Source organism: Amblyomma americanum, chromosome 6, assembly GCF_052857255.1.
Source record: "Amblyomma americanum isolate KBUSLIRL-KWMA chromosome 6, ASM5285725v1, whole genome shotgun sequence".
Lineage (NCBI taxonomy): Eukaryota > Metazoa > Arthropoda > Arachnida > Ixodida > Ixodidae > Amblyomma > Amblyomma americanum.
The window spans coordinates 22,301,930-22,324,355 of NC_135502.1; the positions used below are offsets into that span (position 1 = coordinate 22,301,930).

General features: G+C 44.2%; 1 protein-coding gene across 2 annotated transcripts; it reads left to right on the forward strand.

Moving 5' to 3' along the window:
- The first annotated feature begins 1,348 nt into the window (after nucleotides 1-1,348).
- LOC144136442 (uncharacterized) lies at nucleotides 1,349-19,145 on the forward strand. Of its 2 annotated transcripts, none has more exons than XM_077668770.1 (6): nucleotides 1,349-1,504; nucleotides 3,167-3,357; nucleotides 8,791-8,906; nucleotides 17,031-17,092; nucleotides 17,742-17,857; nucleotides 18,826-19,145. In XM_077668770.1, the coding sequence occupies exons 2-6, from the start codon at nucleotides 3,285-3,287 to the stop codon at nucleotides 18,834-18,836; spliced, it is 378 nt and encodes a 125-aa protein (XP_077524896.1). In that variant the 5' UTR covers nucleotides 1,349-1,504; nucleotides 3,167-3,284; the 3' UTR covers nucleotides 18,837-19,145. The 2 variants fall into 2 exon arrangements, with proteins under 2 accessions (XP_077524896.1, XP_077524897.1); XM_077668771.1 differs by having other exon boundaries at nucleotides 1,407-1,586.
- The last annotated feature ends 3,281 nt before the right edge of the window (nucleotides 19,146-22,426 follow it).

The following is a 22,426-nucleotide window of genomic DNA, read 5'->3' on the forward strand; positions in this document are numbered from 1 at the left end:
TGTTGTAGTTGGCCAGGGGTGTCTCTGGTGGTGTGGGCAGGCCACTTATCTTCTTTTCCCCGCCCTTTCTAATTTGTCTCTACTCACCTCTGTGTCAGTGGATAGGGCGCTGGGCTGCTGAGCCCGAGGACGCGGGTTGAACTCGACCGCAACAGGCGTGTTCTGATGGAGCTGCAAAACAAAAGGTACCCGTGTGCTGTGCGATATGCCAGTGCACGTAGCCCGAGCGGTCGAAATTATTTCGAAACCCTCCACCCCCGCCTATCCCACTCCCAACAAATCCTCTGGAGGAGACTCCAGACCCTGTCCACACAAACTCCTCCTGTACCCTCTGCCACCACCGTCCACCCCTGCCTATCCCACTCCCAACAATTAAATCCTCTGGAGGAGACTCCAGACCTAGTCCACACAAACCCCTCCTGTACCCTCTCTGCCACCACCGTCCACACCCGCCTATCGCACTCCAAACAAATCCTCTGGAGGAGAGTCCAGACCCAGTCCACACAAACCCCTCCTGTACCCTCTGCCACCACCCCAAAGCCACTCGATCTGGATCATATCGTTTTCCTCTGCCCGGCGGATCCTCCCCCGCGAAGCCTGGGGCACCTTACCACCTGGGAGGCTTGGGAGACCCTACTGCGCTCCGAGGACCTGGCCAAGCAAGCCATCGCCACAGGCCGGGCTGCCAGCGTCATGAGCCACTGGGACATGAACGCGAGAGCAGTGGGGCCGTGCGGAGGCCAAAGGACCTGCGTGTCCTAAACTCCGCTGTGTCTATTAAAGTTTTCACCACCACCAACACCATCCCGAATTTCGCATTTCGATATGCGGCGGAGATTGAACACGCGAATTCATGCTCGCTATAGCCGAACGCTATGCCAACAAACTCCACAATCGGCCGTGTTCTCGACGTTAAAGAAGCTGGCCGGCTCTGGGAGCAGAATCTGCGTGTTAATTCGGGACAGTATTTCATCTCCCTTTACCCATTTTCGAGTCTTTGTCGTCTTGTTAATACCAGCCCGCCTGTCAGTTGATCCGTTCAATTCGCTTCGCCACGTATTAGCCATTTCGGAGGGAAAGGCAACTTCAAATGCAGGATACATGGCAGCATGCGTGGATCAGTATATAAATGCGGTACACCGGAGCATTGGTGTGCCAGATAGAAATTTTTTTTTTTCTAGTGATGTTCAAGGTTGGCGCTTTGGGAACTGCAATAATAATGGAATCGGAACCGAAACAAAACCGATTGCTATATTTGAATTTGCACTTTTATTGAAACAGGCGGAATTTTTGGGAGACCATTTGTTTTCACTGCGTATGTGCTCAGCACTAGCCCAAGGTCTAAGTCCCTACATCAGCTTCTAGGGACTTCAGCCGGTTTAGCCTAACTAGTGTACCATGACTAAATAGCCGTGGCCATCCGTAGCCGCAGTCATGAGGCGGGAAGGGGAGTGACTGGAAAACGTGCAGGCTGGCCGACGCATAAACAGAGTTATAATCCTGAGTATGTATCGTCGCCTCGACTGACATGACGACGGATGTTGAAGCCTCGTGAGGGGGTTCGTACTTGTCGGAGGCAGCAAGCTGTAAGGGCGCTAACAGATAATATAATAGTTCTGCTTCGCACGCCGCATTATTTTCGCTGAAACTGTCAATTCCGCCGACATGAATGGCGTTGTGCTTACTTTGAAAGCAGCGCAACAGGACAGAGAAGGGACTCGTCTGTGTAATAATTGTCCGTCTTCTAGACCCCACTTTTCACCTGTTGACAGCTGACGCTTGGCAGCCACCGAAGCAGCAGCTAGAAGTATACACTTGTGTATTTTTGAACGGAATGTTTAGCGTTCCGTCCAGACGGAAGCGCGATTGCTGCTGGAGTTCCATCCAAACGTAGCATTTACTGGATTTAAGTTCTTTTTGAACCAACCCCTGGTGCCGGATGTCCCATTATGTTTTGATCATACTAGTACCAGTACATAACATCAGTGATCAAAACGAGTACGATAGTGTATTGCTGCGTGGGTTGTTTAATACTGCTTGTTTCTAAAGCAGTTAGATTTGGTTGCTAGGCTAGGTTCGCTGTCATAGAACTCGTGTGGCAGTTGCTGTTATGGACATAATTCCAAGAGTAGTTAATTTTTTTTTTTTTTTAGATTGCCTAGCGTTCCACCTAGACGGAACAATATTGCTGCTGTTAAAGAGTTCTGTCCTGAAGTACCAGTGCATGGCACCATGAAACATACAAATATTTGCTACTTTGTGGTTTTGTTTTGTTGTTACAAGGAAACATAAGTGACAGTCATTATTTCGTCTGGACGTAACTGAGCGATTTTTAATCCTGGACGGAATTCTAGTAGCAGTTGTTCCGTGTGGACGGAACTCTAGCCACAGCCATTTCTGAGAGCCTTCAGGTCTTGACGCAGCTGTCAAGGCGGTACCGCCTTTAAGGATTTGGCACTACGTGGGTCGGCTTTTGCTTTGTTCTAGACATGCTTTCTTGTGGTTAGTTTGTGTGTCGTAACATATCTTCCTGAAAGTGATCTATGCAGAGATTGTGTGTTGTGGGTTGAAGGTTGACTTGTTTGCCTCTCATGGTACAAGGTACCACAGGGAAAAAAGGCATACAGGGAGAAAAGGTGCCTAAATGTAGCTTGACGAGAACCCTGCGCTCACTGTTCACAAGGCAGCTGCAGGTAGAGCGCAGTAAAGGAAGTTTCCATAGTTTGAATAACAATGTTCGCAGCAGCATTTCAACGCTCAGTGATCACAACCATTAAATAACATATTACATATACACAAAACAACAACATTGTCACATTGTTGCACGCACAACATAAGCAGGTGCAACTCAGTTTACAGATTTGACAGCAACATATTTCATGATCTTTCAGTACACCTAACTGTATGCAAAGAGGTACAGGATAGTTATGAGACTTCTCCCTGACATGTGTTTAAATGATATGTAATTATTTTCAATATTCTTCAGGTATCTCAGCAGGATTAAAGGCGATGATTGCATCCTGTGTTTGTGTTTTCTGCAAAGAATTTTCTTGCCGTGTCAAGTTTGTCATACACTGTAGTAAAAATGGATTGCAACTGTATCGAGGAACTGCTCTTATGACCTATGTGATTACAATTCTGCTGCGTGATGCATTGCATTTGACAGTGCTGCCATCTGACCCACAAGCATCAAGGGACGGTGAGAAGCCTTGTGGAAAGGGCTGACATAGAGTCAGAGGCAGTGTCCCCACAGTGTAGATCATTGTTACTTTGGGCTGATTGACATGGATGAACTGCGCCCCCTCACTCTCGAGCCCAAGCCCCAAGTCCAAACTGTCTGTCAGGTAAAAAGGCCAGGTTGGTGCACTCTTCATTCACAACACAATGCTTATTTGAGCATGGCTGGGTTTATGAAGCAGTCCTAAAGGAACAAAGGGCAGGGTTTTACCAGTGTTTTTTGTGTGCTTTGTTCGACGGCCTCCCCTGTTGTGTATGCTATTCACTTTCTGGACATGCTGTTGATTATTGAAGCTTTTGTGAAGTGCAATGCTTCTGCACTAAGGCCAAGACACTTGAGGGGTCCATAAAATCTTAACGGTGCACTAAAGAGGAATCTTAACTCGTCTTTTTGCTGCTGGAACTTGATCTACACATTCCACGCATTCTTAGAAACTTCTAATTATTGCCCTGTGCGGCCGATTTCCTTAATATAAATCGGATTAAATGCCCCGGCTCCCGCCTATTTTTTTAACTCTACACTGAAGGTAGGAGGAGTCAACAAACTTGGGAACTGCCTTTCAGCCAGTCCTGTGGCGGATTGCCGCTCTGCCATCGGCGGAGTGACACGTAATTCAAAGAGTCCACGCGTATTTTTACTTCCGTGGGCCTAATGTATGGGTATGTTGTCTGCGGCTGAAACTATTTATTCACAGAAACCTAAAAAACAAAATAAAAACAAAAGCGACGCCGACACGGGACTGGCTGAAAGGCACTCCACGTGCTGGTCGACTCCTTCTACCTTCAGTGTTGAGTTCAAAACAAGGCGGGAGACGGGACGTTTAATCCGATTTAAATTAGGGAAATCAGCTGCACAGGACAATAATTCGAAGTTTCTAAGAATGTTTGGAATGTGTATATCTAGTTCCCGTGATAAAAAACAAGTTCAGATTCCTCTTCAGTGCACCTTTAAAAGATCCAGGTGACGCACTGCACTTTAGCGCAGTGCAAGCTTAGCGTGATCAGAGGGAGTCTTTCTGAGGTAAGTGGCATTTGGTTGACATTGTAGTATGTTAGCATTAGCCTGCTGACCAAAGGAGACTGTTACTGAGTTGTGAAGGAGACTTGGGCCGTTGAGTGGCTAATCTCGAAATTGTACCATCCATGGTTTTGTGGTTGAGGTGGGCGTAGGAAGTGTGGTGTAGCACTCGTTTTCACTTCCTTGCTTTAATGGATTGCAAAAGAGTCTGTGAGCTTGTTAAAATCGACCAGTAAGCTCCAAAAGCACTGTGCATCAGCAGTGTTCATTCTGTAATACCAGCAGCATAAGCAACTCAATGAGAATATGAGTCTGCTCATGTAAATTGTAATCAGGGGCCAGATTACGCAACTGTGACAAATTCTGTCGTTATTGACAGTGATGTCAAAATGACGACACGATGACACGTCGCCACATGACGCAATGAGGAATCAGCCAATTGCAGCAGGGCGGCGCCCTGAGAGCATTCAAGGGGCCGTCTGCTTAATTTTTTTTAAAAATAAGATATGAGCAACGTTGAAAGTAACATATTTTATATTGCCAAAACATTGTGTTTAAAGTCGAAAATAATAAGCAAAACAAAAAGTGCTCGAAGTTGTGCTAATAAATTGGGTGGTGGGTAATTTTTGCTGCCCTGGGGATGTGCTGACGGCGGTAAAATATCAAGCCGCTTTGCATGAAAGCAGCCGATTCTACGCCATGTTTATTGTTTGTTACGCGGCATCTGAAGTGAAGCTACTGTGCGGTTGACCGAAGTGCGCAGATTAATTTGAACGAATGCAGTAAACGCCACGTGCCTACCGAGCGAACTTGCAAGAAGCGCTTGGTAAGAAATTGACAAAGACAACTTGTTGAAGTCTGTGTTGTTCGGCTCTTTCGATCGATGACAAAAATGCCAAAAGGTGAGGTGTTGCAGTACGTGATGTGTGGTTGTCTGTTTCTTTCCCCTTGGCAAACAGAAGACGACCACGAAGTGCCATTTGCTGGGAAAAATAAAGTGCTTTGCCAGCATAAGCGTATTTTATTTATATATCTGTGTCGCAGAGGTGACTGTGGGAACCCGTCCCTTCTGAGCACTAACTTTACAAATTTCCTCCAACGCCCACTGTACGCATTTGCTCACCGTCGGTTGTGCGATGCAGACGTGCGCCTCACTACCAACGGCAGCGCAAATAACCGCAGTGCACACAGAACCTGCCGCCGCACCGACAAACGTGCTCGTACGCAACCCTCCCAGTTCATTGGCGACTTTGTCGCACAGCCACTCCGCAGTCTGCTTCTCTAGTCGAAAAAGGCGTCAAAACAGCTCGTCCGGCAAGCCAAACGCGTCTTCATGCGCCCTCCTTCGCTGTTGCTCGCGCCAGCGCCACCGCCTCACTCGTATCGTCGTGTACACCGCCGCCATTTTCTGTCACAAAGGCAACGGTCAAATTGACGGCCTCAAAACTGTGACAAAAAACTGTCGAATAGCGGCTGCATAATTAGGTGTGCAACGTCATCACTTCTGCCACATCCCTGACGTCATCTGCAGCCACCCATGACGCAAAAAAGCAATATGGCCGCCGGCCACTACCGACCAATAGGATCGAGGCTTATTGACACCTTTGTGACAAGTTTTTGACAATTTTCCTAATTGACAGTTACGTAATCTGGCCCCAGGTCTTATTTAACCCATCAGGATCAAAGTATACTGGCATTAAACATTTTGCATTGTGGCTCAGTGAGCTCCTCTAGAAGGAATACTACGCCAAGCACCCTCTCTTCGAAAGGGTGGTACGTGGTGTTTAATGTCCCAAAGCTGTCTGGGCTGTGTGGAATGCCATAATGATGCTCGGGAACAACTTTGAGCACAAGAGGCTGTTGTGAGATCACACAGGAGTTTTTTTTTTCAATTCACCTCTGTGGAACTGTGGCCACCGTGACCTGGATTCGATCCTGCGGCCTTGGGCTCAGTGGCCAAATGCCAGAGCCACTTGACCACTGTGGCACGTCTGTCTTTGTGGACGCCAAGTTTCTGGAATTTGCACCCCTGCTTTCCTCGGCACAGAAGCCTGCCTGTGCACTACTGTGATATTTAAAGCCACAGGCTTGAGAGGCTGCCTGTAGGTGTGCTACGAATGGATGCAATGTGTTTGTCTCCTTCTGTCCTTCCTCTTTCACTCTCTTCATATTCACCGTGAGTGTAGGGTAGCCACCCGGACATTCTGATTGGCTAACCTCTCCCTGTCTTTCCTTCCTTTTGTATTCTCTCTGGTTATATGCACGTCTTGATGGCCTCTTATTTGGACGAGCCACTCTCGGGTGTTAACACAACATGGTAGTTGAGGCTGAACTTCTCCAGCATGCGATCCACAGTGTAACAGAACGGAGAGATGGCTTTTCAAGGTGCATACTCGAAGAAGGTATGAGGTAGGGAAGTGCCCAGCGACTGACAACAGTACTTAACTTCATCTATCTATGTATTGTCTTTCAAGACAAAGACAAGTCCCTTAGTAGAAATGTTGGTCAACAGACTGAAGCTTACCTCGTTCAAACTATAACTGTGTAATTAGCCTAAAGATGATTTTTGGATTTCAGAAAAATTGCTCTTGGTCTTCTGTTGAGAGAGTTTTGTGAGTATTATTTTGTAAATGGTCAGCACAGTAACACATGTGGCCTTTCTGGTCATTATGTTTTTAAGTTTTATTGTTTGTTTATGGCATCCACTGCAGAGTCTAGAAAAAGAAAGGACAACTGAGTGGGAAATATTCTACAGCGAAAGCTGTATTGTATGAGCTTTGTATAAGCCATTTAGAGGGTACGAGGTAATGATTTACAAAGCCTTGCCCATTGAGGTTGCGGTGTCTACCATGAAGGGATAGAGCTACTGCTCCATTCCTTTCCTAAAAACTAATCGAGGGCTCACTCCCTGACCATTCACTCTCTCCCATCGAATGGAAGGAGTGAAAGCACACCTTTCGCCTCCATCGAAACGCAGCCGTCGCGGTCAGGTTCAAATCTGGGTACCTCAGCTCAGTAGCCGAGCACCCTACCTACTGAGCCACTGTGCCGGGCAGAGCCCAATGGTGCTATGTTTCCTAACTGGCAAGCACTATCATTTGCAGGCACCTTCATATGGCGGCAGCCTTCCAAAGCCTCGGGGCTTTTTTTTAGGAACTGCTGCATACACGAGCTGTTGCTTAAGTTTAAAGCAATGTTGTTTGCCATTTATTCTGAGTGTCTGTTCTTGTTATCTCTGAATTTAGCTTTGCCAACTACGCATATGTTTAATGTCACTCATAACGACATTGCAAAAGTGGGTACAAGGAGAACGGCATACATGATTGCAGTGCTGAGAATGTCTGTCGAGGTCAGTCATTAAGCTTTCAAAAGATGCAGAATAGCCCTGTGAGGAAAAAGGTAAAGGAGGGAATGAAAGAAGGAAAGGAGAAAGAGGTGCCTAGTGGAGTACTTAGCAGCTTTGGCAAGCAGTTGCCCCGCTTTCTCCTTTTCATCCTTCACCCCCACCTTCCTTCCTACCCCCCACTTCCCTTCTAATGAGCTGTTTTGTGTCTTTCCTTTCCTCCCTGTCCTCCTCAAATGCCAGCTGTGGCTGTGGTTAAGGTGTCCACCGAGATATGAGAGTTGCTTCACCATGCCCTTTGCTCAAAACACGCAGCTGCAGAGTTCAACTCAATGTTGACACTTAGCGGTGGCACTGGCTCATAAAGCGGCGAAGCCCAGTTGCCAAATGAGTTCGAAACAGAGAGAGGCTAAGCCAAGTACCTAAACGGGGTCAAAACAAACAGGCCAATGCCAAGTAGCCAAGCATGCTTGAAAAGTGAGGCAAAGCCAAGTAGCTAAACGTGCGTGCAATAGAAAAACAAAGCCAAGTAGCTATTTGTGCGTTAGGTTGGCTTGTCGTGTGCATAAAATGTTTGCAAATATGCTTGTGCCATTGTTACTGCCTTTGTTGCATGCATGCACCACACTGAACTTACCTGCCGGAAACACTGCTAATTCAAACCAGCGCTCGCTGTATAATGTACTAAGCCGGTAAGCTTAGCTCTACTAATTTTTTTTATATGCGTGTTTAAAAAAATAGAATCTCGAGAACCAACCAGCGGCTTGTTAGTGCTGCAGTATTTATTGGTACAAACATGCACAGCATGGGTAGTGAACCTGCTTTATGTGTTTTCTGCAAAGAAGTGTGCCAAGTCATAAAAAGAAAGTGGGGCTCTGTTTGTGAGCAAACCAGTCAAGCTTGTAACTTTTGTCCCATCATGTGACCTTGCAGAAGATCCTATCAACAGCTTATCTGATGTTGGCTCACAATTGTCTTGGGTGTGTGTTGAGGTTTTCGAAGAGAGCATCAGTCCTGAAGATGGATTGTAACGCTTATTTTGCAGTTTGAAGGAAGCAGAGGCTCCAGAAAAAATCAGTCTGCACCAGAGTGCAGATTTTTGATGCATGTGTATTCTTGGCATGTGTATTCTTGCTGCGTGATCTCTGTGTGCTGACTGTATGCTAAAGGGGTCTATTGCATGTTTATGCAGCAAGTAATCCACAGGAGTTGGGGTTTCATGAACTGGAGCAGCGCCTGGAACACGGCGGCGTCTATTCCAATGGCTTGGAGTCGGCAGAGACTGGTGGCTGCCAACCCAGTAGCAAGGTCAGTTATGCGTGGAGCAATTGCTGCAGGGAAGCAAGAATAATCTGCAATGGTTAATGTGGTTAAATTGTGTCGTGCAACCTCTTTGTGTTCTCGGTGCTGGCTTGCATAGCAAACTCTTTTTGTTAGCACTAGCTGAGAGGATGACTAAATTTTTTATCAGATAAGCAGTGGAGGGATGCAACCCACTTGCATTGACTTACATCGGCTAACTCAACTTTATACTTCAGTCTCGTTCATGCATCTCAAGAGCTACCCTTACACATTGCTATGCAGGCCACACCTGTTCTGTTTCATCATGACTTGACACCGATTTTCAAAAACAAACTGCTTATTGCATTTTATTCTTATATGTCAAATTACAATTCCTTGAAATTAGAGCTCATTCGATGTGGTAGATATTTTTAAAATGAATTTGTTTAGTTTCTTTTTCACAGCTTGCTAATCTGGCGATCTTTAAAGGGCTCTGAAAGGGGCTTCATGAATATCCTTCAGAAAGAACGTTTTTAATGGGTTTTAATTAGTTTTTTAATTTAACACATTCACTGCCTCGGATTGCAGCGGTTTCCTAGTCGTTTGAGCATCCGCCTCGCATGCGGGAGGTACAGGGTTTGATCCCCAGCACCGCCGGGTACCCACCGGTGATACAATGGGTACAAGCTGGTGCTCGGCTTCTTTAGGGTGAAATGCTTGGGAAATGGGTCTTTGACCCCACCTTGAGAAAAATAAAAACCTTGTGCATGGTGCTCTTCGGCCACAGATGCGCTTGGACCGTAAAAATTCATTATCGTCATCATATTCACTGCCTTGTGGGTCACCGGCATATCATGTCATTTATCCGTGCTGTGTGGCTTCGAATACTGGGCCATATAATGAAGCCATGGGTCAGATTTAATTGTGTGGTCTAAGGTGGAGGACCTCACTATAAAATATGTCCCATGGCTTCATCTTGGGACCCAATATTCATGACCACACAAAATAAAAAAATGACGTGACCCACCGGTGACTCACAACGCAGCAAGCATGTTAAGCGTCTTCATGCCTTTTCCTCTCCTCTTGCTGGCCCTATCCACATGGCTGTACTGCCGGCTGCCGACACACGCGGGAATTCCTCAGGGGGAGGTGTGGGTGGGGGAGCTTCCTGACCATGGTAGCTGCGTGATGTTTGGCAGAATCTAGCAAATAGTCATATCTGAACAGAAATGCATAGGAACATGAAACGGAGGAGGGTGAAAACATGAAAAAAGTCGCCGAAAAGTGCTTGGCAACTTTCGCGTGTGATTGTGGGTTCGCTGCTGCGTGTAGAAATGTATTATTCAGCTCAGGTGTTCATGATGACAGTATAGAGTGATTGAGCGAGCTTATTACTCTCCACAGAAGGTGTTTCAGAGCCCCTTTAAGCACTGACGTCAGAAAGGCATATCCACCTATGTTGTCGTCTGCACGCTCTGTATGGCTGTGTTCAGGTGCTTGCATGCCACGAACAGCTGCTCGCAAAGTTTTTTTAGATCCTTCTGCTTAGTATGCGAGCTTAGTGATCGTTGGAGGAGTGGGCTTGTTTGTTGCTGTCATTTTGAGATGTCGAGAAAGCAGAAATCTGACTGCATGTTGTATTATTAAATGATACATTTGGAAGCACATTATTTTTGTGTTATCAGAATGGGAAGTTCTAAAGCAGCCAAATGCTCCCGCATATCAAACATGGCATGTCCCAACGTGCCTGGTAGAAGTGTATGGTGGGCTATTACCAAGTTCTTGCCTGCTGCTCCATTGGCCTGATAATTAAAACCTCAGATTATCAAAAGTGGCACGCGAACTCTTGCAGCATCAAAGAAGCAGAGAAAACTGTCCAAATGCAATGGCTTCATTGCTGCATGCATGCTTGAGAAGCTGCATATGTGTCCATGTTAGTTTGGCATGCATTCTTTTCAAATGTTAGAACCCGATTGCAAAACCTGGTGGCACTGGGCAATATTGTCCCGGTTTCATGTCTGATTATGGGCCCAGTATGGTGCAGGACTCTGGGACAGGGTGCGTTAGAAAAATGCGTAGTGGTTGCTTAGATTTCAAAGAAGGCTGAGGGCAAAAAAAAAACTCAGAGCTGTGAAGTAACAGACAAACTTTTCTCTTGAATAAAGGTTGAAAAGGAAAACAGGTGAAGAAGAAACACCATTTGGATTTCAACCAGTGGCCTGGGACCCACAGAGTAGCGCTCTACATGCTATCCCACGCAGCCAGATGAGATTTTGCATTAATTTCGCATGACGAATGTCACTGAAGTTAGTATCTGCTGTTCTTTCTGTTGGGTGTCGAACTTGCCTGCAAAAGTACGCTGAAGGTTCTTGAAGGCTCCCTCAGTGTGCCACTGATATTCTGAGTCCTGATGAGCAATGTAATAACGTTTCAGGCCTCCAGGATTGTTGTAACTGGTGGTTGGACTTTTCAATTGGATCTGGGAGGGAACGCTAGAAGTACGTTGAATTCAGTTTTTGAAATTCGGTTTTAGTCGAAAAAGGTGAGTATTGGCATACAAGGGCATAATAGCTAGCTGGCTGTCGAGTAAGACTTACACTCAGTAAAAGCTGAAAATTAACTATGTAGGGAGGGCAGGGATGTGGTATGGATGTGATTTGAGGTATTGCTCTGCTAGCTTACACATCTGTGCAGACTGGAAAGCATCGCCTCCAGACCGCCTGCTAGCTAAGCAGTATAGTTGTTCACTATTGCCACCCAATTGGAGCAGTTAGTTGGTTAGGTAGGCTTATCAACTGCATCAGGCTTATCAACTGACACGAAACCGTGCTTGGGCATCATGAAAAGGTATCTAAGTATCATGTTCCGAGTACCCTGACAGTTGTTTGGCAGTTAAATGGCTCTGTCATCAAGAAGCAGAGCAGACCATGTGATGCATCACTCCTGCTCATCCCATTGTGACAACCTAAGGACAATATGTCAGCCTAGTTGTTAGGGAAGAAAACTTCCACTTGCATTTCTGATGCGAAAGCATTACTAGGCTATGTGGGCAAGGTGTGGTGGGCAAAATGTGGAAGCAAAATGTAAAAGATATCCAGATTTGAGAACTACTGGGCCCTTTTCTTTTGTCAAAAACGTTTCCTTTCCTCAAAACACATGCTTTCTGGGGCATGCAGAGATCCCAGAGCTACTGTGCCCTTTCCTTTCCTCAAAACACATGGTTTGGTAGGGGGGTTGAAGTGTCCACTGAGATGGGGAGATCTGAGACTGCACCCTTTCCTTTGGTCAAAAACGTTTCCTTTCCTCAGAATATGTGCTTTAGCATTCCTCTACATAAGCAGACTTAAATGCCCTGAGAATTTTGTCTGCCAGCTATGCCAGGTAACTTGTGTTATAAGGATAGCTATTCCTTCTGGGTCATTCCACGCCAAACGTCCCAGACGTTGGGTTTGACCATCTCCAATTTGTTGAAAAAAATTCATGGAAACTTATCCTAATGTACGTAATGAAACCCTGAAATATTTTTGCCGAGAAAAATTTATTCCTGAGGTGAGGGCAGTTTGAATATTTAGAAAAGGCGAGAAACCAGGCACTGCTCTATAATTAATAACAAGTTCAAATTTTTAGAAAACACTTCAAAAATTTTTTCGTTGACATTTGCACAGATTCTGCCTTTCGATATAATTCGGAGGATGTAGCTTTACATAGCATAAATATTTAATAAATATAGAAAAAAGTATGAAAATGTACCATTTTTGACGTTTTTTTGTTTAAAGACCAACTTGCTCTTGGAAATTTTGGGATAGCCGTTTTGTTCCCCTAGATGTCTAGTATCTATAATAAACGTTACAGGGGGTGAAACTGCGTACACCAAAGTAAAAAAAAATACTAAAGTTGCAAAAGGTGCGTTTTTAGCCAAAAACACTCGTTAATTTCACCCCGAGGTCGTCCAAGTAAAAATACAAACAATAACGGGTTACTTAGAACGGTTTATTGCCTTTCATTTCTGAAATCTTTATCAAGGTAATTTTTGTTTAAAGCAAGAAAAGAAATTTTGAATTTGAGCTCTTGGGCCGCAAGTTGCGTCTCCTCTTAACACCTCTTCACTGCAGAACACGGCACCTGGCATGGCACAACACTTATGGCCAGAAAACTTTGTTTGCTGTCGTTCCCTGTCGTGCATTTTTAGGGCTGGAGCTAAAGAAGATATCGTGCGACATTCGGCGGATGGTATGCAATAAGCGAGATCGTTTTCACTTTTGAAGTTCGAACAGACCCGCTTTGGTGCGGGGCGGCCAAGAGAAGAAAAACAAGGGTATTGAATGTGCTTTCTCGCATGGTTCATGAGGAGGGATGACCAGCTGGCATGGCAGGCATATCACAAGTGCTTTATTTATATCTGAAAAGATCGCGGAGAGGACGCGCCTCAGAGTGCATGCACGTGAAGGTGCGAAGTGCACCGCTGCGGCGAGTAATGTGAGACACTCTGGCGATGAACGCGGCCCGCTCATGCATAGGTGCATCGCTCACATGAAGGTACTTCGCCAGCATATTGGCTTTTCTACAGTTGTCACTGGAGTATTAATGCAGAAATTGCACTGATTAAATCAAATATGTTTAATGCATCACATCGAAAACAACCGGGCATGAGCCTCTGACGGCCACAAGGGTCAGGTACCACGTGGTGCTGCTGCGCCGCGGATTGCTTCAAAACCGGATCATTCTGGTCATTTCCAGATCTCACAAGCTCTCACAAGCTCTTATGCTGCTGGTTACGTCTGTCATGGTGCCGACAAGAATGACCGTCTGCGACAGAACCACACCGAACAACTAGCTCGCTTGAGCATGTGCTGCCCTAGCAACGTTAACAAAGTCTTTTCCCACGAATACCTGTTCGACTACTCAACATTCATGCTTGCCTACAGTGCAAACCTCACTTAAGAACAAGAACAGTAAATTTCGCGTGGCTACAGTGTCGGCAGTATTGTGCTCTGCGGTGAAGAGGCGTTAAGAGACGACGCAACTTGCGGCCCGAGAGCTCAAGTTCAAAAATTCTTTTTTCGCTTTAAACAAAAGTTTCCTCGATAAAAAATTCAGAAATGAAAGGCAATGAACCGTTCTACGCAACCTGCTATTGTTTGTATTTTTACTTGGACCACCTCAGGGTCAAATTAACAAGTATTTCTGGCTCAAAACGCACTTTTTGCACTTTTTTTTTTTACTTCTGTGTACGTAGTTTCATCAACTCTAACATTTATTATAGGTACTAGACATCTAGGGGAACAAAACGGTTATTTCCGAATTTTCGAGAGCAAGTTGATATTTAAAACAAAAAACGACAAAATTGACACAATTTCATACCTTTTTGATTTTTAAAAATATTTATGCCATGTAAAGCTGCATGCTCTGAATTATATCAAGACAGAATCTGTGCAAATGTCAACGAAAAAATGTTTGAAGTGTTTTCTAAAAATTTGAACTTGTTAATAATTATGGAGCAGTGCCCGGTTTCTCGCCTTTTCTAAATATTCAAACTGCCCTCACTTCACGAATAAATTTTTTTGGCAAAAAACGTTTCAGGCTTTCATTACGCACATTACGATTAGATTCCATGAATTTTTTTGAACAAATTGGAGGTAGTCGAGCGCAACGCCTGGGACTTTTGGTGTGGAATGACCCTTCTACAAGCACAGCTTCAAGCACTAGCATCTCCACATTAATTACTGGTAAATAATCTAAAAAATGCGGAGATAGAATCTAAGTGACTTTTTATCACCCAGGATTGCCTCATTTATGACTGAAAAAAATCAGTAATTCATTTGTCAATGATAAAATTTGCAAAAAAAATGAAACTTGTGTTCTCAAATAAGCAGTGGAAAAAGTCCAGCAAATTTTCAAAAACTAAAAACAGAAAAGACTTGGGAGAGGCTTTTGCCCTGCAGTGGGGGTCGTAGTCGGGCTGATGGTGATGATGATGAGTGCCAGCTGTTGGTCCTGCCCTCATAGTGCATGTAATTCTTTATACATACTGCGCTCTGGGGCAAAAATTCCTGGCATAATAAGCAAGAAAGCTTCACCATTGACTAAGGAGACAGTGACACATGCAATTCACTCCCAAAGAAACACTTTAGAACTGTAAGCATGCTTGAAAATGCAGGACTAGTATACTAAGGAAAAAACTCAAAACAAGTGTGAGAAGTGCTGTTTTATTATTATTTTCACATGCTGGTTATTGATTTTTGGTATTTTTTGTGTATGCATTTCATTCTTCTTGCAGTGCTGCTAGCACTTCTATGGTGTGCGAAGATAGGGCAGTTAAGCTTGCTGCCTATCCGAACAAAACTTATTGTTATTGTTGTATTGTTATCATTGTACTCAGCAACTTGTTCATCACTCGCTCATATATGAGGGAGGGCTGCTACATAGATATCCCACAAAAGGACAGAAGTCATGTCCTGTGACCTCATAGCTGGCATTGCAGACCATGTGGCAGTATGGGTGTGCCCTTGTGAAGTCACACAAGCATTTCGATATAGTGGTCGCTGTCTGAGGGCGGCTTTTTGTTCCAATTTCGACTGTTTTTTTGGAATGTACAATGCATCCAGGCACTCGAACTTTGGAAATAGAAAACCAGGCCTTCATTATTTACTGTAGTACAAAACTACAGTTTGAAACGGCCATGTCATGGCCCCTTTAAGTGCTGGTTGACTTGATCTGGGGAGTACAATAAGTGGCATGTAGCATATAAGCACATTGCTTGCATCAAGTGTAAAACTACTTCCTAAATTAGAAGGCTGGAGGGTAGTAGTGGCTGGCAGTATGTTCTGGTAAATTTTCTGATGACTGCAATGTTATAGCTCCTAATAGGATATATAAGCATTCTATGGGTAGCTGTGTTGTATCATGACCAGTTTTAATGTTTTACTTCCTGTATTTCCTGCCACAACATCTGCAATTTGATTAATGTTGGCAACCTTAGTTGTCCTGGTTAAAGTCTGAAATGGAAGCTGAATATATTGCTTTGTGTTCACCATTAATCTTTTCTGACGCTATTTGCACAAATCTGTACATAGAGCCTGTGGTGTAGGTCAAATGTTTGGGGGAATCCCCCAAGTAACAGGCAAAGGCGGGCTAGTTGGTGGTTAACAATGGAGTGCATATTGAAACCACGCTAAACGACGAGGGACGAAGGCGGCGTTTTGTCCTGTGGTTTCTTCTCTTTGTCCCTCGTCGTTTTGCGCGGTTGCAATGTGCACTTCATTGAATCCCCCAAGGTGGAGTAGATTTGCAATAAGGCAGCAATTACTCATTGGCATCCACCCAAGCGCAGCCATACGGCTACAAAGGAAAGCTATACAGCTCTCTCAGAAACTTCGTAGATAAAGAAAAATTCATCCTGGTCCGGGGTTCGAACCCTGGACCACCGCTTCACCGGAGCAGTCGCTCTACGAACTGAGCTAACCGGGACGGCAAGCTTGTGGTAGGGCGAGAGCGAATTGATCAATAACTCGAAGTGGGAACAGTGTTGGTCATGCGCTTGGGTGGGTGCCAATGAGTAATTACTCCCTTATTAGTCTGGGGTGTAGTGCACATTAAGAAATAGCCGCATGTTTTCAGTGTCCACATTTTTATACATATAGCAAACTCTCTGCTCTTCCTGAAAGTGTGCTACATTTAGCTGTCATTTCTTTTTTCTGATGAATTCAGCACTTTTTATATTGTAACTGAGGCATTTTTTTATGCTGACTGGAAAATGCAATAAATATCTCAAAACAGCAGACTTGGCAGCACTTGCTTTGATCCAGTTGTACAGGCTGATTTTAATTGCATCATTTTATTGTGTGTTTCTTGCATTATGTGCTGCTACGAAAAGAATAAGGGATTCTTATTAGTTCTATTATGTCTGGGAAGATTGTGAGCTCAGCTTGGTGCTGGCTGCTGGTGCTTGGTTCTGACCTTTATGTTGCCATCCAACTCTGCCCTCTTGTCTTGTTTCCTTCAATAGAACATGTTCTAAAAGAAATTTGTGGTATTGTTCTGGGCATTGTCACTTGACTGGGGCTAAACCTTCGGGCTCTTTTGTGATGCAGCCAGCTCTCTGTTTGGCCCTGCTGAGTGTTAACGGTTTTTTTTTTTGGCATTTCATTTCAGAGTGAAATGCAGATAATGAAAATAGTGCAAAAAGTGAAGAGAGAGCTGCCTCACATTCCGGAGTGAGTGCTTTTCATCAAGCCTTTTCCAAAACCCAACCTTTTCACAAAATGCCATGAGTTGCAGCGCCCGCCTTGCATTCTTCGCTTTCAACTTGTGTACTTTTGTGCCATGAATGATATCCAACTTGCCCAAGTCTCAGCTTTAATTTGCGTTTGCTATGAGGTGTCCACCATAAAGTATTTTCCCTGATTAGAGGCGGGGATAGCTGCTCGGTGTTTAGCACTGTATTTGTATAAATTGCCATTTCTGTAGGGTGTAAAGAGCGTTTCTTGATTTAATTATTCATTTTTCTTTAATGCTTTGAGTTTTAAAAAACAGGAAAACCAGTGCAGACGAAAATTGCACGTGTGTACTGCTTACTGATAATTGAATGTTTTGCCTTTATGCCTAGTACAACCAGCATATGTAGTGAAAGGTTGTGTGAGCTTCTTTTTTTAATGGTGTTTCCACCTGGTCTGCTATCTTTGTTGGCTTGCCAATTTGTTCAGTCAACTTGCACGAGCTTTAGGCTTAGAAAGGTTTTAGGCTAATTCAAGGGTTTTACCACTGTAGTAAAGTGCTTCTGTGTGGAGCTTAATAAGAGTCTTGTAGCGAGCAGAGATAAGTAGCAGCACCTGTCAACAACCCTTGAACTGATTTTTCACACAGGCAGGAGATCCGCCAGCATGTGGATGATTTGCGCTCTTCACAGGGTGGATTCTCTCGCATGACTCTCAATTCTATTGTGGCTCTTGCACTCAGCCACATCAAAATTGCCACACGAGGTGAGTTTTCCTCTTGCTTCGTTTCATCGCCTTACCATCTGTTTCCCAAGTTGTAAAACTAGGGCACTATGTTTGGCTTGTGGAGCTCCTTGCATTACAGACATTGTATGTGAGGCAGGGGCCATAGGGTTTTGGTTTGCAAATATCCTTGAAGACGCCTATTTAAAAATGTTTGATCCCGCATGTGCAGTGCACTTGCTAGAACATCGGTGAGTGCACATGTAGTGGAGCCTGTTTCTGTGTGAAGTTGCAGTTTTGCTTGTGTGCATGCACATGTGCATGTGTGCATGTACTATCAGCGGGAAACGAAACTCAATTAAGACAACTGAGCCACGAGCTTCAAAATAGCAAGGGGAACGTCGGTACTAGTGGAGGGTAATTTCACTTCAAAGGCGTGAAGACTTTTCTTCAGAAGTGTTAATCAGCTTAGCTTGTATTTGCTCTCTAGGAGCTAATAGGTTGGTGTTCTTTTGTCGTCACCCCAGTTTTCTTGTTTGCATTTCATTCGTTGCTGATTGTACATGTGGGCATGTATGTACATGTGTGCATGCAGTTTCCAGACTGGGGTTCAGTGCCAAAACTTTATTCCGTTTTGTGTGAAGAGGAATTTGTTTTATCACTTTGGCTTATTTGATCACTTAGTTTATCGCTGTTGGGTAAACAGTGCAAAAAGGGACTGACTAGCAGATGAAGTTGAAAAAACAAGTGTTGTCAGCATTTGTCTTGTGAACTTTGTCTAGTGTGTCATATTTTGTGCTCTACGCCCAGTATATGAATGATCATCAGCTCGCTGAACATGCTCTTCATTTCTGTGGATGTCTTCATGTTATCACCATTGTGCATGCAACTGAGCTTCCAACATGCTTTTTCATTCAAATAAAGTCTCATATTTTGGACGTCATATTGTGCATTTGCATTTTTTTCTTATCTCTTTCTAATAGAGCTTGTCATATCTGCTTTCTTTCTAGCTAACAGCTGAAAGAAGATCGTTTGCATACCCTTCCCAATTGTACCTAATGACCTCTACAGTAACCAGATGTTCCATGGTAATTCGGTGGAAATCTTGATAAAGATATAGAAGCTTTGCAGGGTTTGTTACCAGCATGCAAGCTGGCAGATATGATATGTATCTATGATGTCACTTTGTGATAATGGTGCATTGATTTTGGACAAGCTATGCAAGTATGCCTGCTAGCTCTCTCTGCAGGAGTCTGGGCAAGTTATCTTTTTTTTTTTGTGAGGGGATTTGTTAATCGTGTTTTTGCACATACACTTTATTCAAATAAATTAATTGCGGCTGATTGATTTGTTCCTGTTTTGCTACTTGGCACTGACCTCCGTAGGAAGGCTGGGTAGCAAGTGCAAGCCATGTGCTTTAGATAGTTGGCGGCAAACTGCTAACTTTCTTGTTGACTGAAATCATTCCCTGCGCTGTTGCCAGTTGTTGACAGAAACGAAACCAAGACAGAAGGTTTGCTTTTGTTTTAGGGCTCAACTTCCAAATTTGAACACCTAAAAAGCACTCTAGCACTGCACATAATTTTGGGGGATGCCACCTTACTCTGCTTGATAACCTCAACCGCTCTCAAAATTATTGCAACAGTAACCCCCCCCCCCCCTAGTATTATTGTTTTGTGCAAGCATAGGGTTGTTCCTTTTCCTTCAGTGGAAACCAGACTACCCTTCTAGTGCTCACTGACTGGTTTCGAGACAAAAGCCGGAGAGGTTGAAGCAGGTTTCACTTCTGATACTGTGAACCTTGAATGTATATAATGTGGATGCAAACATTTTTTCTACAAACAGAAATCATTCACCGCAGGTTACAGCTGGACCCACCTTCTGGCATCAAAAATTCTGAGCTTTTTGCAATTAGAAACAGACAAGCTAACAGAAGTATTGATTCAACTTATGTCCAATAGTGATGTTCAGCTGTGGAGGTGAAATACATGGTGTTAAAAAAAACTGAAGAGAGCAGTGGCTTTTGTTATCGGTAAAAATCAATCTGGCTCTGTTTTACTTTGATAAGTTGTTTGGTGGCAAAAAACCAAAACAAAGACCTTTTTTCTACATTTTACATTTAAGTGTGAACATGCCAAAAAAGATCCACTGCATTGAACACATTTCATTTCAGGTTCTACTGTGCACATGCTCAAGCAAAACAAGTTTTCTAACTTGACTTCTCGAAAACGAACATTTATGAGCACACTGATATTTTTCATGATCACTCCTCGTTGCACTGTTTATGCCACCTTCCCATTGGACAGGCATCTGACACAATTTTCTGCTGACAAAACAAGACAAACCCTTGAGTGAAAATGTAGAGACAAGCTCACGATGAGTTACCTTTTATTCTCATGCACAAAATTTGTGCAACGAAGAAAAAAATGTTTCATTCTCTAATGAACGCGTTCCTTTTCACCCAACTTTGCTTTGAGGTGAAAATGGACTTATTAATGTTTCGTGCATTTTTAAGCTTCTCAAGGCAGCGAATTTTTTTAAATGAAATGATTTGAAAAGTTCTTGTACCTTTAACACAATAAACATTTCAACTCCATATTTGGTGCATGATAGCCTTAGCTGCTTCTATAGCTTCATCAGCCTGACTATGCCCACTGCAGGACAAAGGCCTCCCATACCTCTCCATTTAACCCTTTATCTCATCACAACTTCTTTCCCTCATCCGCACACCTAATGTTCTACCACCTCCTGCTACGCTTGCCTACTCTTGGAATCCACTCTGTTACCATTGCCTACCATCCGTTTCTCAGCTGCTTTGTGCCACAAAACCCAATATAACTTCCAGTTGAACTGACCAGCTTGCTTTGTAAGGGGGTATTCACTTGACATAATGGGTGCCATTTTGTTGTCCGGCGCATAGCTGCAGCAGTACAGGCCAAAGCAGAAGGCGATAATCCCATTGGACACATCCGCAGCCTTTCATAGTCCTCCACAGACAACAAAATGGCGGCCGCTGTGGCGTCGGTGAATACTGTCATCAAATTAGAATTATTTAACACAAAACGTGCTCGTGGTCAGCTTTTTTTAGTACTACAGAAAGAACGGAATGACTAAATTCTGTACAAAAATTTAAAAAAAGTGAGCGGATAGTGTTGCAGTCTTAGAATAACTTCTATTGGGCCACTTGTACTGCACTGCCATAATGAACCGACAAAGCATAAGTCGACACCTCGAAGTAAACAGTAAGAAAAGCGGAGAGCTATAACACCATGTGGCGTGCTGGCAATAAACTAAATGAAGCGTAAAAATCAGCCAGCTGTTGTGCGTTTTCAACAGTGAAGAAGGCGTGCGCGCAGAAACCGACACTATGAGAGCGCCGGATAGTAAAGCATGAAAAGCTCTGCATAAGATATAAACAAAATGTTTTTCAAGTCTCAAGAGATGTCGCTACCTCCCTGATGATGCGAAGTTTCGAACACATAATCACGGCCGTCCATGCACAGCAGTGACCATCAAAGGTTTGATGACAAATTGGACAGTTTTGTTCACTCTACATTACAGCTAGCCTGAATGAAGACTGAAAACATTTTTTTCATCATTGAAAAATGAAGGCTGCCTCATAATTCTAACAGTAGTGAATCCTAAAAAAATCCTGGAAGACAGTTACGACTGCGCAATGCGAAGTTGAGCGAAAGCTGTTTGAGGCAGTGAATGTAATATTGTTTATTCATTATTATTTGTCTTCTCTGGCAAAGTGCGCGTGACGTCCTTATGTCACGACCTCACGGTGTTTGGACAAGTCAGTATGGCACGTTGCCATTATGCCTTGCAGTGACATCACTGCGCGGGATCCAATTAGCGTGGCTCATTCCGGTGATGTCATACGGGACGCCTTATACTGACTAATCGGCATGCGACCTGCTGCGCTGCTATGTCACTGCTCGGACTGGGTGGGTGCCTACGTGTGCGCTGTCCTTGACTAGTTCTGTTGTGGAAGGCAAGTTCGATGCAAGCATTTCTAGTCGTCGTGACTGTTCTTGCGGCAGTGGAGGGAATGGGGGATAATGGGCCTGCAACAGAGGGTTGAGGCGCTGGCGTGGCTCTCTGGTTGACATTTTACATCAGTTTTGGGAGCCGTTGTTCACATATACACCCCGAGCATTGCGGTGGTTGTGCCACCTGTTCGTTCGGGACGCGAACGCTCTCGGGGCTGCCAAAGCCCACTCTCCTAGCTTTTATACACAGATGAGCATGTGTGGTGAGCGAAAATCGTGATCAGTCGAAGCTTTTACCTCACGTAATGTCTGCATCACGTAAAAAAACAAAGAAATGCTGTCATGCCATAGTATGCTCAAAGAACTGCAGAAACTCCCAGTGAACGCATTTCTCTGTGTTTCCCGAATGCCACTACGAATGGGAGTAGTGCAGCGACTGCCATTAGCATGTAAAGCAGCTGAGCGTCACGAAACAATTTGCTCCACTGCCCACCGAAATGACTGTAATACAGCAGCAGGTTGGGCTAGTTGGTACTGTTTCATGACTGCGCTTGTCCTGTACCTTACGTGTTCAGTCGTGGTCTTTGTTGTGCGCAGTAATGGTTTATTCAGTCAC

Excerpts from the sequence above, each read along its gene's own strand:
- LOC144136442 (XM_077668770.1), top strand. The coding sequence starts at position 3,285 with ATGGATGAACTGCGCCCCCTCACTCTCGAGCCCAAGCCCCAAGTCCAA. Across the intron at positions 3,358-8,790 it reads CTGTCAGGTAAAAAGGCCAG|CAAGTAATCCACAGGAGTTG; the intron begins GTTGGTGCACTC and ends ATGTTTATGCAG. Across the intron at positions 8,907-17,030 it reads GCTGCCAACCCAGTAGCAAG|AGTGAAATGCAGATAATGAA; the intron begins GTCAGTTATGCG and ends ATTTCATTTCAG.